General features: G+C 34.7%; 1 protein-coding gene across 1 annotated transcript in view; it reads right to left on the reverse strand.

The window, feature by feature from the left end:
• Positions 1-20,155, reverse strand: part of SPATA1 (spermatogenesis associated 1) — a 53,941-nt gene that overhangs the window by 17,706 nt on the left and 16,080 nt on the right. Inside the window, exons 6-12 of the mRNA XM_045547647.1 lie at positions 19,815-19,926; positions 19,017-19,074; positions 9,172-9,283; positions 8,045-8,170; positions 5,065-5,243; positions 3,377-3,475; positions 292-379 (exon numbers count right to left, since the gene is read on the reverse strand). Coding sequence (XP_045403603.1) covers positions 292-379; positions 3,377-3,475; positions 5,065-5,243; positions 8,045-8,170; positions 9,172-9,283; positions 19,017-19,074; positions 19,815-19,926 — 774 coding nt within the window. The remainder of the gene's footprint in view (positions 1-291; positions 380-3,376; positions 3,476-5,064; positions 5,244-8,044; positions 8,171-9,171; positions 9,284-19,016; positions 19,075-19,814; positions 19,927-20,155) is intronic.

Raw genomic sequence — 20,155 nt, forward strand, 5'->3', positions numbered from 1 at the left:
ACATTTTTTCTTTGTAATTAGATTTTAGTCTATTAACTCAAATTTTAAGATATTAAAAATGATTATAAAATATGGTATTGAAACATAGATAATAAACTTAAAATTGTAAAAATTAACCAGTCACCATTTTGCTTTATATTACATCTAGTACTTCTTGAAACACTTTGTAATACCTACATAAAAAGTGAAGAAAGGTAAACCTTATGATTTGCTAAACATTACCAAGGAGAATAATGGTTAAACAAATCTCCAATATTTAAATTTTTTAACAAAACTTTTAAATTAACATACCTAATTGAGGTCGTAGAGATGTATTAATTTTCTTCTGTGCCAGTTCAGCTTTCAATGTTTGTAAGTCTGAAACTGCTTGTTTTCTCATCTGTAAAAAGAATTACCTTTCAAAAGTGAACTTCATCTTACCCTTCTACAAGTACGTAATTGCCATGTAAATAAGGTTTTCGTAACTGCTTTAACTGTTTTCTCTCATTTGCCTTCAGTGCCTTCCTTACCATTGTATTACTACAGTAAACTTGTAAATCGTAAGTCCTTATTTACTGCTAGATATGCGATAATTTCCTTTATTAGTATATAGGAACAATACCATTGAACTGTTCTAAAAACTAGAGTGAGAAGGAATTTTGTTTTTTGCTTAAGCTTCAAAATCTGTTGTTCTCAATGTGTAAATACTGTTAAAAAAATACCCCAAATACAAGAAAAACACCTTGATTCCTAGCTCTCACAACTGAAGAGATATTTAAGCAATGTAATAGTGTTTATTCTGTGGCAAGCACTCTTAGTGTATTAGCTCCTTTGATTTTCTTAAAAAAAAAAAAAAACTTTTAAGGCAGATACTATTACAGTATTTATCCCCATTTTACACTTGAGGAAGCTGAGACCCCCTCGAGGCTAGGTAACTTGCTCAAGGTATAAAGTAGTAAGAGGTATAGCTGGGATTCAAACTCAAACCACCTGGCACCAGAGCCCTTGCTATTCCCAGAATTGTCTGTGGACCAGCAGCATGAGGATCACCTGGGAGCTTGTTAGGAACAAAGAATCTCTTCACCCAAACCTACTGAGTCAGTTCCTGCATTTTTTAACAGGGTCCCCAGATGACACTTTGTTAAACTCTGAGAAGCACTACTTATGCTACACTCTACATATGCAAACAACTCAGGCTAGGTTTTCTGCCCCTTAGTTCTGAATCTTATAGGTAGAGCTATTTTGGGTAGATCATTCAGAAATAAATACTTATTATAATGTCTGTATGTGCCAGTCAGGCACTATGGTTAAATATAGAATTTTTTTCCCAGTCTGTAAGCGAAAAATTTTATTCTCTTTTTTCTCATTTTACTTGTCTTTACTGTTTTTGTACTAACAATTCTAATTTGGGTTCAAACCATAGGTGATAAAAGGTTAAAATATACAAAGATGGTAGGATCTAATGTGCATACTTTCTGGAAGAAAAGAACATGAGGGATTCAAAATTAGAGGCTCTGGGGCATTTTTATTACTTCTTTCTACCCTCTCAATTTTCCATATTGGCTTCTTCTCCATGTATTGAATACAGTTTTCCTTCATTGGACCAATTATTTTTCAAGTGCATACTGTGTAAGAATGTTTAACTGGGGTGGGCACAGTGGCTCATGCCTGTAATCCCAGCACTTTGGAAGCCTGAGGCGGGAGGATCCCTTGAGGCCAGGAGTTCAAGACCAGACTGGGCAACATAGTAAGACCCCCATCTCTACAAAAAAATTTAAAAACTAGCCAGGAGTGGTGGTACACACCTGTAGTCTTAGCTTCCCAGGAGTATTGCTTGAGCCCAGAAGTTTGAGGTTACAGTGTGCTACGATTGAGCCACTGCTCTCCAGCCTGGGTAACTGAGTGAGACCCTGTCTCAAAGGGGGGGAAAAAAAAGGAAAAGAAAAGCCTGTGCCGTTTTCCTTCTCTGTATTTTCAGTTTTAAGCTTCTCAGTGCTGACCCAGGGTTTAGCCTTAAGAATGCTTCTAGTGAAAATGTCCAGTGTAGTAGCCAGTTGCCATAGATAGCTATTAAAGTAACTGAAATTAAATAAAATTTAAAATTCAGTTCCTCAGTCACACAAGTTACATTTCAAGTGCTCAATATCCATAGGTGGCTAGTAGTGGCTAACATATCGGAAAGTGCAGGTATAGAACGTTACTATTATCACAGAAAGTTCTACTGGACACTGCTATTAATAATTCTAGAAAGGGGTCATTATTCTGTGTCATAAAGCTGTTTCTGATAAAGAGATGAATTGAAAGCATTCACATAATTATCATTCTTATTTTCCTGTCCTGCGTGGATACTTGTGTGAAAATGTATTATCCTCTTCTGTTCAACAAAAGAGCTCTTTAAGACATCTGTACTTCAGAGATAATTCCTATGATGTAGCTAAATGTTCACAATTCTTACAAAGTATGCCTGTTCACAATTCTTATCAAATAAATAAAGTATACCCAGAAGCCTCTGTAAGCATTTACTACACAAAAAGTTCCATGGCAGAAACAAAGCTAACTAAGGCACAGTCTTTGCCCTGAGGGAAACTACATCTAGTAGAAGACTCAAGATTCATAATTTAAAAACCAATAGACTATATATGAAAATAACCAGAGAGAATGAAATAATTACCCAAGAAAGGGGGAAAAATTAAATAGGAGCTCAGAGGACAGCTCGGTGTTTTGTCAGACTTATTTATGAATAACTTTTAATATACGAACATTACTTCTTTTAAATATTATTTTGAGACTATACTGACTCACACAGTTCTTTTTCTTTAATTGTTCTTAGTGAAATTCTGCTTTGGCTTTGTTTTAATATGCATCTTTTCACAGGATTTAGTTTCTCTTCTTGCATTTTTTTCTTTCATGCCTTTTTTTTTGTTGTTTTTTTTTTGTTTTTTTTGAGACAGATTCTCACTTTGTTGCCCGGGCTAGAGTGCCGTGGTGTCAGCCTAGCTCACAGCAACCTCAAACTCCTGGGCTTAAGCAATCCTTCTGCCTCAGCCTCCCGAGTAGCTGGGACTACAGGCATACGCCACCATGCCCGGCGAATTTTTCTATATATATTTTAGCTGTCCACATAATTTCTTTCTATTTTTAGTAGAGACAGGGTCTCGCTCTTGCTCAGGCTGGTCTCAAACTCCTGAGCTCAAAGAATCCACCCGCCTTGGCCTCCCAGAGTGTTAGGATTACAGGTGTGAGCCACCATGCCAGCCTCTTTCATGCTCTTTATTGTTAAGGAAACAATTTTAAGACAGTCAATTCTGACTACCCTTTGGACACCCAAAGTTAAAACACCAAAATATTTTATTTGAAGATAATTATTGTAATCTGACTAGAAAAAAATGTAAATTACCTTAATTTCTATTATGAGTTTCATTTTGTCAGTATCCAATTTTCTCTTAAGTTGGTCAATTGCATGCTGTACCTCAGTAATCTGGATTATTAAATAATTCTGTATGAAATATATGAAGACATATTTACTTAGTATAACATCTATATATGTTTGTTTTTAACTGCCTTGCAAACCTAAACTATGATGTGATAACAAATATCAAAAGAGCAAATCATGAAAATAACCTATTCCATAAAATAAACTTATTGCTTTATTATCATTACTATTACTTTTGTTGGTTTCTTGCATTTTGGGGACCACTTTCTCTTCTATTTTACTACCATTGTTTATTTACTATTATAAAAAATAGATATTTATAAAAGTTACTATTAGTGCCATAAAAACCAACAACTATTACTATGACAGGAATAAGCTAGGCTTAAGATATTAGTAAGACTTTAGAATTGGTATAATGCGTTATTAGCTGAATCAGATTAGAGTTATTTTAAAACATTTTACAATTAAATACTATATTTTATATAAGAAAACCTACTTAATACAAGAAAACTTATTTAAAATAAAAGGACTTTTTGGTTACTTTTGTCCAGAAAAATGTATGAGGTATGGTGGTCCTTGCTGAAGAAGTTATTTAAGAATTTTAAATTGCCTTTGTGAAAAAAATTCTCATATTGAACTTGAGAAAACAGATAAACTATCAGCTATGCAAAAAAAAAAAATCAACTAATATGCATAACCCATTACTTGAGCCTATTTGGATTTTATATTAAATTTATCTAAAACAGTAAACTTTTAATATTTCATCTTGTCTAATGTTAAATGCTTAGTCCTAATCATAATTAATATATTTTAAAATTGTTTTTGAATAAGTAGGATCAATCCAACAAAAATCAAATTATTAAATGGCCTGTGGAATTTTTTTGTTGCTGTTTCATTATTAATATGTGGTAGAATGACTTAATAATAAAATAAACTTCACATATCTAAGATTCAAGACTATCTCAAGAAAAATACATTGATTAAAATTTCATAATTTCTTTAGAATATCAATACCTTTAAATTCCATGGGTGTTATAACCCTCTCCTCCCCTCCACCTACATAAAAGGACTGTAGTGGACACTGTAAGTCCCCTGCCCTACTTCATCAGGTATTCATCTTTTTCTTATAGAGTCAGGAATTGTGACCCCATCCCAGGAACAGAGGTAGATCCTAATTAGTCTACCTCGGTCAGCACACAGCATTCCTTGGCAACTATTTTTGATCCAGGGGTGGGTCTGGTTGATCCCTCACCAGGCTAAAGGGAAAGATTTATATATTCCATGATTCAGGGAGAGGTTTGTTTCTCTTGTTTTGGAGATACATAGCCCTACTTGCCATTGGCAACTCTATTGCTACCATTAGAAAAAGCAGTTTCACAATCTTACCAATCTTCAGTCTTACAATGAAGTCAACACTAAAAATAACAAGAAATAGCAGATGCACCAAGGCCCTTAAAGGCATCATTAAGCTGCTGACTGTATCTCCTCAGCAACCCTCCTCTCATTATATGAGGTCATGAATTTTCTTACAGTTTAACCAAGTTCAAGTCAAAATTAGCCCAAAGCATACTAACTGTGATAATACTTGCAATTATAAAGCATGTATTTTGCATAGAACTTTTCCAATAGAAGGTAGACACATTTAGTAGTACCTTAGAGTCTGTGATGTTTGCCAGATTCTTAGGTCTCATCTTGATCTCCCTGGCTTCCAGTTGCATGAGCAATTTTTTATAGTAAAGTTCCAAATCTTCTCGAAGCTTTGTTAAAATCTCCTCCAATGATGCTGTGACTTTCTTTGTTTCAAAGTATTTTTTCTTCCAACCATCAGAGGCTGTAAAAAAAAGCAAAACTATAGTTTGAATATTATTAAAGGATTAAACTTTTCAACCTGGAAAGGATTACAGAGTTAATGTCAATCTAAACTATTCTCCTCTTCCTCTCCTCTTCTCCTTCTCTTATATGCTGAGGACATTAGAGTTAAGGGAGAGATGTTTGTTAGATAATGAAAGAACTTGCCTAGAAATATACTAAAATAGTAATAAATACAGCAACCCCAACCAAGTTCTTAAAACATGCAATTGCTTCTGAAAAATCTTTATTTTAAAACTACTGCCTATACATACATATATATATTCATTTTGATTAACTGATGGATTAATTTTCCATGATCTTATTTATATAATTAAAACTGTGAAAGTAAAAGACATGATCTATTTTAATGATTTTTCCTTATTTTTACAGCCCTCATAATGACTTATTTTGTGAAATAAACTAATTCTGATTTATGATTTATCAAAATTCTGCCAAATATTTCCCTCAAATTCTGTAGGATAAAGTTTCTCAAATCTGAGACCTCTTTAATGGACAAACTTGGAAATTAACTACTACTAGTTTAGGAAATCACTTGGACACCAATGAGATTCTAAATACAAACTTAACAGAAACACAAACTATACACTAGTATACCAGAATGTGCTTGTGTTCATTTCTTTTATGTTATTATGGAAATGAACACTCCCAATTTAAAAATTTTACATTATAAGGTTATTTGATTAAAATTATATAGCTATATAGAACTTTAGCTCAAGATTTTAGCTATTTATTTCCATCATGCCCTGTTATCCAATCCCTCAGCAAATCCCTTTCAATTTGTATTGCTACGAAAATACTTCTAGCAATGCTTTTGAAGAAAGCTGCATTGTCTTTCTAACTGGTCTCTCTGCTTCCATTTTTGCCCCTCTACAAGCTATTCCATACAGCAGTCATGATATTTCTAAAATATTTTTTAAGTCATGTAAATCCCTAGCTTAAAATCCTCCAATGGCTTCCCAGCTTACTTAGAGTAAAATTCAAACTCCTTGACTTGGCCCATCTGCTCCTTGCTGACCTTTTGTGATTTTATCTCTCTCTACATCCCTCCATATTTATCATGCTCCAGCAACACTGGCCTCATTTCAGGTTCTCAATACCACAAGGTCATTTTTCTCTCCAGAACTTGATATTTAGTGTTCCTTCTGTTCAGACTGCTTTCCCCCTCTTTATATGCCTGACTCCTTATTAATAAAATCTTAATATCTCCTCAGAGATGCCCTCCCTGAAAACCCTAGCTAAAGCAACTCTCCCATGCCCCATCATTTTTTACTATGCTCTTTTTAACTGACTTCTCAGCTCTGATCAGTAGCTGATACTATCTTACTTAATTGTTTATTGCCTGTCTCCTTCCATTAGTATACAAGCTCCTTAAGGGGAGGGCTATATCTGTCTTGTTCACTGCTGTCTCCCCAGGATTTAAAACAGGTCTGATACATAGTAGGCTCAATAAATATTCGATGGCTAATAAATACCTTTTATCTTGAAATATTCCTGTTGAAATAGAAAGTGATTGATCAGTCTCATTTTATAAACAGAAAGAGTGAGGCACAAGAAGAAATAACTTTTCTAAGTAAAAGATTTGGTTAGAATCGAGGTCCTGTGATTTCTAGTCCATTGTTCAAATCTGTCTGATAAAATTGCTCTTCTGACACTACAACAATGCTGAGTCATTGTCACCATTTCCGAGATATCACTTTAACATTATGAGGCATAATCTTCAGAAATATCTCCTGACGTTGCCTATAAAACCTCAGTCAGTTCTAGTATGAAACAATAATTTTGCTATAAATTGAGAATCCTAAAACCAGTTAGTTCTAAATATACCTGACTTCCTTACCATCCTCAAACACAACCCAAAATGCAGGTTTCCCAAATCATTTAACATCTCTCAAGCCATTATCATACACTTTCTTCACCCTGGCTCATCTTTCCATTTCCACCAGTCTTAACAACACTGTTTCTAATTCTACTGCAACAAAATGACTTTTCTTAATTTCCCTCATTCATTCACTTAAGCAAGGTAGATGGACACACATACCAAAAAAATGAAGTTCCTAGGATAGTCCAAGAGACTCAAAGAAGGCTTCTAGAGTAAATGATATCTAAGCTCATCTTGAATGATTAGTAGGAAATAGCCATGTGAACTGGGAAGAGGGTAGGAGAAGGTAGGAAGAGAAGTAGATGGCAGAGGAAAAAGCATGCCTGAAGGACCTAGAGCCAAGAAGCACACTTCAGATCCTAGCATATCCAACACTTCTCCTGGAAGCCTCTCTTGATCTCTTCCATCTAATTTAGGTGTTCTTCCTTTGTATTTCTATCCATAGAATGCTGGAATTCCTTTATCATAGCATTCATCAGGATGTATCATTAATGCTTATCATTTCCCCACTGGACTGTAAGATCTATGAGGGCAAGGGCAAGACTATGTTTGCCTAATAGCCCCTAGAACAGTGGCTGGATTCAGTAGGGACTTAATAAATACTTACATAAGAAACAAATGGAAGAATGAATAAATGAATTTTAGTTATAAAAATATTTGAGTTTTAATTTTAAAACCCTATATAAAGCATTTATTGGATAAAATAGAATTGAAAAATGATTTCATGTTTTCTATATTGAACTTACCTCAATCATGTACCATTTAAACTATAACAGTAAAGAGCAACTATTAATTACAACTTTATTATTTATTCCAAAAGTATCAATTCCGTAAACCTTAAGTTTTCTTTATAGTGATAAAAGGTACGTAATAAAATTTACCCTGATATCGCTTCAATTTGCTTTGTTCAAATAGCTTTTCAACTTTTTTTATTAGTTCTTCTCTAATTCTTTCCAGATATCTTCTTTCTTCCTTCACTTGTTTCATTTGTTGGATAATCTTCTCTCCTAAATAAATTATATCCCAAATTCATCAATGTCTAAAAGCTGAAAGATGGTTTATAACCCCAAATATGGAGTGTAAAACTTAAAAGTGTCTAAAACAGCAAGAATAAATTTTACCCAAAACTATTTTTCTTGCTGCAATATAGCATTTACCACTATGGAAAATGCAGAGGAGTCATTTCAGTTTCTAAGAGTGATACATAAGGGGATTTATAAAATAGTGTGACTTTTCTGAATTTCTGTATATGTGTAGAAACTAAGTAAAGCTCAAGTAATTATGGTTATATTTTTTGGTTTAAATCTTTTGGTAAATTTACCTTGGACCCAAAGTTGTTATACTTAAATCTTACATGGAAAATGTATAATTGAGAGAGAGAGAGAGAGAGAGAGAAAGGGAAAATATATATATATTAATTTTTTTTGAGGCAGGGTCTTACTCCATTTCCTGGGCTAGAGAACAACAGCATCATCATGCCTCATTGTAACCTCAAATTCCTGGGTTCAAGTGATCCTTTTGCCTCAGCCTCCTTTAGCTGGGACTACAAATGTGTGTCACCATACCTGGCTAATTTTTCTATTTTCTGTAGAGATGAAGTCTCGCTATATTGCTCAGGCCCAAACTCCTGGCCTTAAATGATCCTCGCACTTTGGCCTCTCAAAGTATTATGATTATAGGTGTGAGCCACCACACTCAGACTGGATTATATTTTTAAAAATGAAATAATATTAGTGATTAAACTTATGTAGTAATCAACACAAAATCCATATAATTTAACTTTTTAATTATGGTAAAACATATATAACAAAATTTACCATTTTTAAATGTACTGTTCAGTGGCATAAAGTACATTCACATTATTTTGCAACGATCACCACCATCCATCTCCAGAATTTTTTTATCTTCTAAAACTGAAACTCTATATCAATTAAACAATAACTCCCCTTTAAAATTATTTCAGTTTACCTCACAGAATCACCTGTATTTACAATATCATCATACTTACTTTCCATCTGTAATAAAGGGATATCAGTTATTCCTGAAGGAAGAACAGGTTGACAAGGATATGAAGGAAAATCAATAAGATCTGGCAGGGTGGTGTACTGTTTTTCACCTGTCTGTAAGCAAAACATGAAAATTAGTAATATCTGATAGGGTGACACATGCTTTTTCACTTGTCTATAAGCATTTGATAATGCATTTCAGCCATGCATTTTTTAACTTATATGGTGATAAACTTCCAAGTTTCTATTTGTAGCTACAGATTCTTTCTAATGCTCTAGTCTCTCCATTCCACTATTACTTGGACATGATGCACAGGCACTTCAAACTTAAAAAAAAAAAAAGAATCCATTATTTTTCTTTCCAAATAGGACTTCCTTCCTAGAAATAAGATTTCTAGTCTCAGTTACTTGTTATGATAACTTCAAAATTCTTCTAAGATGGTTATTCATCTTGAGTCAATTTTGATAATATTTGCTTAGAAAATTGGTGATTATACCACATTTTCAAAATTGTAACACAGAAGTTTACATTTAATTCTAATATATCTTATCTACGTTTGTATTTTTATTTTTAGTTATTTATTTAATTTTTTTTGAGACAGAGTCTCCCTCTGTCACCCTGCCTAGAGTGCAGTGGTGTCATCATAGCTTACTACAACCTCAAATTCCTGAGCTCAAGTAATCCTCCTGCCTCAGCCTCCCAAGTAGCTGGGACTACAGGAGTGCATCACCATGGCCAGCTAATTTTTTCTAGTTTTTGTAGAGATGGGGTCTCACTCTTGCCAAGGCTGGTCTCGAACTCCAGACCTCAAGCAATCCTCCTGCCTTGGCCTGATACTATGGAAATACAAAATATCATCTCGGAATACTATAAAAATCTATATGCACATAAACTTGCAAATATGGAGGAAATGGATAAATTCTTAAAAACACACTGCCTCCTCAGGCTCAATCAGGAAAACATAGAATTCCTGAATAGACCAATATCAAGTAATGAAATTAAAATAGTAATAAAAAATATTCCAACAAAATAAAAATTCCCAGACCAGATGGTTTCAAACCCTAATTTACCAGAACTACAAAGAAGAACTCATACCTATCCTGCAGAAATTATTCCATAACAATGAGAAGGAAGGAATCTTCCCCAACACGATTTATGCAGCCAACATCATCTTGATACCAAAGCCAGGAAAGAACTCAACAACAAAAAAGAAAACTAAAGACCAATATCCTTTATAAATATAGATGCAAAAATCCTAGCAAACTAAATTCTGCTGCTCATCAAAAAAATAACCCATTATTACCAAGTGGGCATCATCCCAGAATTCGCCACATAAATAAATGCAAAAGCAAAGACCATATAATCCTCTCAACAGATGCAGAAAAATCATCTTACAAAATTCAGCACCCTTATATGATAAGAACACTTAACAAAATAGGCATAGATGGGACCTACCTCAAAATGATAAAAGCCATATATGACAAATCCACAGTCAACATCATACTGAATGGGGAAAAGGTGAAAGCATTCCCACTTAGAACTGGAACCAGACAATGTTGCCCACTATCACCACTTCTATTGAACATAGTGCTGGAAATCCTAAACCAGAGCAATCAGACAAGAGAAGGAAATCAAGGGCATCCAAATGGGGAAAGAAGAAGTGAAATTATCACTTTGTGGATAATATGATCTTATAGATAGAAAACCCCAAAGTTTCTGCCATGAGACTACTGGAATTGATAAATAAATTCAGCAAAATCTCAGGTTACAAAATCAGTGTATATAAATCAGTAGGTTTCATATACACCAATAACAGTCAAGCTGAGAACAAAATCAAAGACTCAATACTTTTCAAAATAGAAACAAAGAAAATAAATTACCCAGGAATACATTTAACCAAGGAGGTGAAAGACCTCTACAGGGAGAACTATTAAACACTGTGGAAGGAAATAGCAGAGAACATAAACTAATGGAAAAAAATACCATGTTCATGGATCAGTAGAATCAACATTGTTAAAATGTCTGTACTACCCAAAATGATCTACAGATTCAATGCAATCCCTAATAAAATACCAACATCATTTTTCACAGACTTAGAAAAAATAATTCTATATTTCATATGGAACTAGAGAAGTCCCTGTATAGCCAAAGCAAACTTAAGCAAAAAGAATAATTTGGGAGCCATCAATTTACCAGACTTCACGCTATTCTACAAGGCTATACTAACCAAAATAGCATGGTACTGGCACAAAAACAGAGACATAGACCAATGGAACAGAACAGAGAGTCCAGATATAAAATCATCTACATATCACCAGCTGATTTTTGACAAAGCAAACAAAAACACACTGGGAAAAAGAATCCCTATTCAATAAATGGTGCTGGGACAACTGAATAGCAACATGTAGAAGACTAAAACAGGATCTGCACCTCTCAACTCTCACAATAATCAACTCACGATGGATAACAGACTTAAATGTAAGGCATAAACATAAGAATTCTAGAAGAAAATGTTGGAAAAACTCGTACAGACATTGGTCTAGGGAAAGAATTCATGAAGAATACCCCAAAAACAATCACAGCAACAAAAATAAATAAATGGGACCTGATCAAATTAAAAAGCTGCACAGCCAAGGAAACTATCACAAGAGCAAACAGACAACCTACAGAATGCAAGAAAATATTCGCATGCTACACATCTGATAAAGGGCTGATAACTAGAATCTATACAGAACTCAAGCAAATCAGCAAGAAAAAAAATCTAACAACCCCATTAAAATTGGGCAAAAGACATGAAGAGAAGCTTTTCAAAAGAAGATAGGCTAATGGCCAACAAATGGAAAAATGCTCAACATCTTTAATCATCAGGGAAATGCAAATCAAAACAATGAGATACCACTTAACTCCAGTGAGAATGGCTCTTATCAAAAAGCCCCAAAACAACAAATGTTGGCTTAGATGCAGAGAGATAGGAACACTCATACAGTGCTGGGGGGACTGCAAACTAGTACAGCCTCTGTGGAAAGCAGTATGGGAATACCTCAGAAAACTCTAAGTAGAACTACCATTTGATCCAGCAATCCCACAACTGGGTATTTACCCAAAGGAAAAAAAGACATTCTATAAAAGAAACCTCCACTCAAATGTTTATAGCAGCACAATTTATAATTGCAAAGATGTGAAAACAACCCAAGTGCCCATCAATACATGAGTGGATCAATCAAATGTGGTGTATGTATACCATGGAGTACTATTCAGCCATAAAAAATGGTGAACTAATACTGCTTATATTATCCTCTTTGGAGCTGGAGACCATTCTTCTGAGTGAAGTATCACAAGAATGGAAAAACAAACACCACATGTACTCACCATTAAATTGGAACTATTTGATCAACATCTATGTGCACATATAGAAATAACATTCATTGGAAATCAAGCAGGTGGGGGAGGAGTAGGGGCTGGGGAAAATCACACCTAATGAGTACAGTGCACACTATCTGGGGGATGGACACAGTACAAAAGCAATTTATTATATGTAACAAAATCATTTGCACCCCTGTAATATTCTAAAATAAAAAACAAAAAAACAAAAAATACAGTAAGGATAATAAAGAATAGAAATACAAGGAGCCAAGAAAATGAAACATAAAGAAAATAGTAAAATGGATCAGAAAGAAAGTAGCAGATATAAAGAAGATCTAAGATAAGACTAATTATAGTCTCTGAAAATGAAAAATAAAACAAGGAATAGATCTATTTAACATAATAATTTTAGAAAACATTCTTGAAATAAGTCCTGACTTTCATACTGAAAGGGCCCATTGTGTACCTAAAAAAACCTGACCTACAATTTTCAACTGAGATATGGCCTTTACACATTAAACGAATCCTCTGGCCTTCTAGGCAAAAATACTCAAGCCAGTTTACAAAGAAAAGAAAATTATGTTGGCATCATACTTCTAAATAGTAACATATAAAGCAAGACTGGTAGAGCAACATTTGAAAGAAACTCAAGGGAAATAAGCCAAGGGTTTTATAGCCAATCAAGGCTATCCTGCTGTAGAGCAGGGATTAGCAAACTTTTTCTGTAGAGGTCCAGAGAGTAAATAAATATATGTGGGCTGCATATGGTCTCTGTCATATATTCTTCTTTTTTTCTTTTTTACAACTTTTTAAAAATGTAAAAAACATTCTAAACTCATAGGCCTTATTAAACAAGCTGCAGACCTTAGTTTGCACATCCCTGCTCTAGAGAAAGTTTTAAATGTGCAAGAACTAAGGGAATATTGTACTCAGGAGCTTTTCCTATGAAAGGCTGAGCTTCATCCAACCAAGAAATGATTGAAAATCTTCTGCAGCCTGGGCATGGTGGCTTAGGCCTGTAATCCTAGTGCTCTGGGAGGCTGAAGTGGGAGGATCACTTGAGGTCAGGAGTTCTAGACTGTATATAGAGATATACCAAAAACAAAGTGACTCAAAAAGATCAAAAAAGAAGAGATGGGTGGAGAATGGGGGTATACCAAATAAATGTAAACAAAAGAAAGCAGAGCATCTTGGTATGTGATAAGGAAGAATTCAGACCAAAACAGCATTAAATGCTGCTGTCCCCAACCCCTGGGCCATGGACCAGTACTGGTCTGTGGCCTGTTAGGAACCAGGCCCCACAGCAGGAGGTGAGCAGTGGGCCAGTGAGGAAAGTTTCATCTGTATTTACAGCTGCTCCCCATCGCTCACATCACTGCCTGAGCTCTGTCAGATCAACAGGGGCATTAGATTCTCACAGGATCACAAATCCTACTGTAAGCTGTACTGTAACTGAGCATGTGAGGGATCCAGGTTGTGTGCGACTTACGAGAATATAATGCCTGATCATCTGAGGTGGAGCTAAGACGGTGATGCTAGTGATGGGGAGCAGCTGCAAAATCATCATGAAACCCTCCCCCTCACTGTCCATAGAAAAATTGTCTTCTATGAAACTGGTCGCTGGTGCCAAAAAGATTGAGGCCTGCTGTTAAATGAGTCAAAGAAGGATACTTTGTAATGTAAAAGTGATAATATTTATATAGAACAACTTGTGACAACACATAGAAACCTACATAAGGCAGAAACCACAGGGAGTACAATGATACATATTAATAGTAACACACTAATAAAAGGTGATTCTAACAGATTCTTAGTCTAAGACATATAAAAAGAATGTGGAAAAAGTTACAAATATGGAATACTTAATGTATTCAGCAAGGTAGACCTTCGACAGGCCACAAGGTAGGGGGAGATATTTGGAACACATACAGGCATCAAAGGACTATCTTAGAGTATATTAAAAATTCCTACTAATTAAAAATATTAATAAATGGCAGACAACCAAGCAGAAATACTTGAAGAGGTAATTTTAAAAAAGGGAAGGCCGGCCAGGCACAGTGGCTCACGCCTGTAATCCCAGCACTCTCGGAGGCCAAGGCGGGTGGATCGTTTGAGCTCAGGAGTTCAAGATCAGCCTGAGCAAGAGTGAGACCCCATCTCTACTAAAAAATAGAAAGAAATTATATAGATAACTAAAAATATATAGAAAAATTAGCCGGGCATGGTGGCACATGCCTGTAGTCCCAGCTACTCGGGAGGCTGAGGCAAGAGGATTGCTTGAGCCCAGGAGTTTGAGGTTGCTGTGAGCTAGGCTGATGCCATGGCACTCTAGCCCGGGCAACAAAGTGAGACTCTGTCTCAAAAAAACAATAAAAATAAAAAAGGGAAGGTTATCAAGATGGGGTTCATAAGATATAAAAACATGATTAACTTGATAATCTCAAGAAAAATTAAATTTTGAACCGCAGTGAAATAGCATTAAGCATCCACCAGAGTGAGTGCCAAACTTTTAAAGTGTGAAAACAGTATGTATTATTGAGGATGTAGAGCAACAGGAAATCTCTTAGATTCCTAATACAAGTGTAAAGTTGTACAATCATTTAAAAATAAAATCAGGCATTATTTAAGTTATAGATAGGCATTTCCAGCAATTTTAGACATAAGTATATTCCTCTCTTGTTTGTATGCACTGTTCATAATAGGTACAAGTTGGAAACAATACAAATATCCAGCAACAACAGAACAATTATTAATTTTTGCTGAGGATGGCATGCCTTTGCTCCCAGACCCAAGAGCTCTGAGCTGTGATTCCTCTACCAGGGCTTGTACAGACTCCATTCAGCATTCCAACCTACTACACATCAAGCATCACTGGATAACCTGGACATTAAAACACAAGTGGCAGCATTGCTTGCAATGCCTCTTGGATCCCCTTGCAAGTCTTTTCTTATTTAGGTCCTACTCAAAGTTGGCTGTTTTCTAATTTACTTGATTTAAAAAAAAAAGTATAGCAGCACATGCAAATGTGGTAAATCTCTCTCCATATTCTAGAAAAGGTCATTAAGTGCTTTGTCTCATTCTCAATGGTAGCTGGGGAAAGGTGCAAAAACCTTATTTTCATAAGAAAATACTTGAACATGTCCCAGACCACGGAACTCCCAGAAATTTTACTGAATTGGTAGATTCCTAAATTTTGTTGAGGCTTATGTCCTACCTTCTAACAAACTTATGTCTTACCTAAGATATCTGGAGTATTTGCTGTTTCCTGCTCATTAGGTCCAAGGGGATCATGATATGATCAAGTTTCTTAGGAACTAGATTATAACAGAAAGCCAGAATTGACATAGCCCTTAGGTAAGACAATGACAGTCTACTGCTATTCCTATTTGCTGAAAGAAAACTACTTTTGGTTTTCTCTAATTGGGATGGAGAAAAAAGCATTTCCTAGACTGAGAGTGTTATAGCAGGAGCACAAGGCTGTGATAATTTGCTCTAGTAAAGACCATGTAAGAAGTAGCAGCTACAATTGTCACCACCTGATGCTAAGACCCATCAATCTTCTGCACAGACCAACTTGGTGAGTTTAATGTGGCTATGATAAGAATCACTCTGCCTGCCATTTTCAAGTTTTTATCATGGCACAAAACTCTGCAATTCCTCCAGGAGTTTGGTAATGCTACAGTTTACTATTTTGGTAAGGAATAGACAGTTCCATCATATTTTATTTGGCCCATTCTACTGTAAACTAGGAACCCCCCCCCCCAATTGAACAGACCTCCTCTTGGCCAAGGGAACCCCCCAAAAACCTTAAAATTGAGTTCCTGGTCATGAAGGGAAGAGAGATCAGACACACCTCCTTATATCCCCTCCCTTTTGGAGTTTAGATTAATTGCAAACTGGACCAAAGGCCATGCAAGGCAAAGGCTAAGTCATACCTGCAAACCATCAACTTGTTTAACAGACCACTTTGAGTATATTGTGGCTTGCTCTATAAATCAACATACTTCCTTATCTTAAAACATTCCTTTCTACTGATTCTAAGCCTTCAGACAAAGCTTTATTTCCTTAACCAATTACAAATCACAGAATCTCTGAACCCACCTATATCCTGTAAGCCACCACTCCAAGATGTTGGAGATGTACCGCCTTCTTGGGCCAAACCAATGTACACCTTACATGCATTGATTTATGATTTTACCTGTAATTCCTGTCTCCTTAAAATGTTATCAAACCAAACTGTAACCTGGTCGCTTTGGGTACATTTTCTCAGGACCACCTGAGAAATGTTCACTGGGCCAGCAGTCACTCATATTCAACTCAGAATAAACATCTTTAAATTATTTTACAGAGCGTGGGTTCTTTTTCTGTTAACACTACCATAACATTCCTTATTGCCCATGCTGCAAAGAACAAGCAAGCAGTGTGAATTCTGCCAGTTGCTGAGAAAACCCTTTCAAAGTATGCATTCAGGAATCAAGGAAACAATACAGGCAAAATTTGCAAACCTATTCAGCACACCATGAGACTGATTTAGCCAAAACTTCACGTATTATCTGACCCCTCTAAACCTCTACCATATTGGTGAAACACAGAGGTATTCAGGTCCCCAGGGATTAGAATCACATCAAAGCTATTGTCCACTAATCCTGAAAAGTCTGGGTGCTTCCCTTTCCCCAGTACAATCACCCTTGTAGAAAGCCTCTGATCCCTTTAAGGAAAGTAAAGCAGGAAGTTTACAGTTCATACTTGTGGCAGGGTGACAGGGTTTTTCCTCAAGGATACCTGACCCTCCCCTTCACATAAGAGGTTCTGGGTATATAAACTGGCTAAAGTCTGGTAATTCAATGAGGCAATGTGAGTATTCGTGTCATTCAAGGTAGACCTCTATTTGCTAAAACTAAAAATAAATTTTGGTTAGACAGCCCAAGAGCTTACTGGTGTGCTTACTCATTTCAGTCTCAGAAACACCATGATTAATTAGTCTTAGGGACACCTTGACAATGAATAATTGTCAAGGATTTCTTAATCAAACATCCTTATGATCACTCTGGTACTGTTTTCTCTTATATAGTAAAATGCTGTAAATTGGTTTCTGCCACTCTAGAATCCTATCATCTCTAAGGAAATCCAGGAGTACACTCCCATCTTCATTCTAGGCTGCATAAAATAGCCACTATAAGGCTTTTTCAAGAATGGTGGACTTACCTTTCCAAAATATTCCTCAATTTTTGGTTAAAGGGGTGAAGTGGAGATGATAAATCCTCTCTTAACATTTTTATTTCCCAAAGTCTTTGGATTTCTTGCTCTACTTTTTAACAAGAAATTTCTGGCATTCTAAATTTACTTAGCATAAGCCACTATATAGTCCAGGTTTCTGTCAACATGTCAATTTAGCAAACTGTTTTTACTTTAAAAAAACTGCTTAACCTAGCACATTAAATCCAGAATCTGATAATTATATCTGTATCATCAAACTTAGACCAATCTAAAGTTGTATTCCTTCATTCCTGGTCTGAATCTATTTCTAATAATATTCCTCTAAGTTTCTACTAGCACAAATTAGCAAAATACTACTATTCTTTTGCAATAATTAGTCTGAGATTCTAATTTTTAAAAGTTTTTTTCCCCATATCTTGCTTTCTGTACCAAATACTAAATCAGTTCAGTTCAGGTGTAAGTAGGAAGGAATTTAATAAAGGAAATTAAGTGTATCAGAAAGACTGAAAGAACCTCTCTGTGCCTCAGTTTCCTCATCCATAAAATGGGGATGATAAGCATAACCTACTTTATAGGTTTTTTTTAATAGGAATTAAGTGAGTGAGTATGTGTAAAATACTTAGAATAGTGCCTGATAGTCAATATTCATTGTTAGCTATTATTAAAACTAGTATTATCATCATCCTAAGAAGGTTTTAAATTCATTCTGCAAATATTTGCAAAATTTTAGCAGTATCTCAATCATTTCTTGAGAATAAATTGGTGATTTGGATAGGAGTTGATTAATTCCTTTAAACCACTGCAATTTCAAAATCAGATAACATATCCAAGATCACACAGCTAGTAACTATTAGCAATAACATAATAACCACTACTATACTGCTTCTCAATATATGATATAAATCTGTTCTAAGATCTGAGTTAATTAAATACAGGTATAAATGTATTAAATCACAAATGAGCTCTTAAAGCTGCCAGTTAAGTGAAGGTTAGTAAACCTTAAAATGAATAATAAAATTTGAGAAGATAATCAAAAAAGGTGTTGGTGGAGAACTTTTCTCTCCCTCTCATTTGGGCATATTGTTTCCTTACTCACAAAAGCAGAAGCAAAAATTGGACTTCTAACAATATTGACATTAGAAGTATATTACCAGAAAACTTGGATATTTTAACCTGTATTTTCATTTCAATTTCAGTATAAATACTATGTTGTAATACCTATATTTTAAATTTGCACAATTTAAAACACAAATTTTTAAATCATACCTGATTGTCCTGTTTTCTACTGATAGCTACATCATCTTCATTTTTCCAAGGAAACTGACTTAAAGGAAATGACAGATTTGAAAGTCATATTAAAACATGATTCCATGAACATTAGCTTTTCTTATTTTATTTAATGCTCTGTAGACACAAATATAACATTAAAAAATTTTCAAAGTCAGCCTGAGATCATTATCATATTTTCTTTCAAACTCATTAATGATCAACATAAACTACATTTAGCATGAGCAATAAAATCATATTTCATTATATATAGCTAAATTCAAATCCTAGTCCAATATTTACAGTAAGATAAAATAACTGGAAATTTTAGAAACATATTTTGTTTATAGTTGTTTTGTGAATATTTATAAAAACGTTTGTCTTAATTTCAAAAGACTATATACACAAATCTTATCTAAGTACTATAATTTGGAATGAAATGATACCAGTGTGAAACTCAAGCATACTAATTAGTTTATCTATAACCAAGAACCTAAGAGAGGCAGAAGAATTAGTTCTAACAAAGGCAAAGACAGATATTTTTCTGTCATCAAGTTGCTCCTGATGACCAAAAGATTACAAGAGAAATAAATTTAAGTTATAATCTATCCCTCACTATATTGGAAAAGGATATTACTATAAAACAGTAAAGATCCAAATCAAGGTAATTTCAGTTAAAAATATCACGAATTTCATTCGTATTTTTGTTCTAAGTCCTTACAACAGTACTCTGGATATCTCACTCTTTTTCTTACAGTTTAAATTATGACATGTAGAATCAGCATCTATACTAGTTACCTTTTTTTGTTAAAATAGTCATTATTTGAATCTTCCAATGATCCTGGAAACTCAGAATTTCCAATTTGATTTTTTGCAGCCTTGCTTTCCTTTGGAGTGGCTTTTTCCCCAGCTGATGTTGATGGTCATCCATGGCAGATAAAGTTCAGAATATTATGAAAAAACCAAAATAAAATTTTGTTTTTATATGTGTATACTATAATCTTGTCCTATCTTTCAGAATCCCCATAAACTTTAATATACAGATATAAGGTAATGATTTCCATAGTGAATTTCATAAAATTTTAGTTTATGTGAAAAATAAAATTCTTTGGTTAATTAAGTTTGGGAAACATTGAGTC

This window comes from Lemur catta, chromosome 3, assembly GCF_020740605.2.
Source record: "Lemur catta isolate mLemCat1 chromosome 3, mLemCat1.pri, whole genome shotgun sequence".
NCBI classification, from domain to species: domain Eukaryota; kingdom Metazoa; phylum Chordata; class Mammalia; order Primates; family Lemuridae; genus Lemur; species Lemur catta.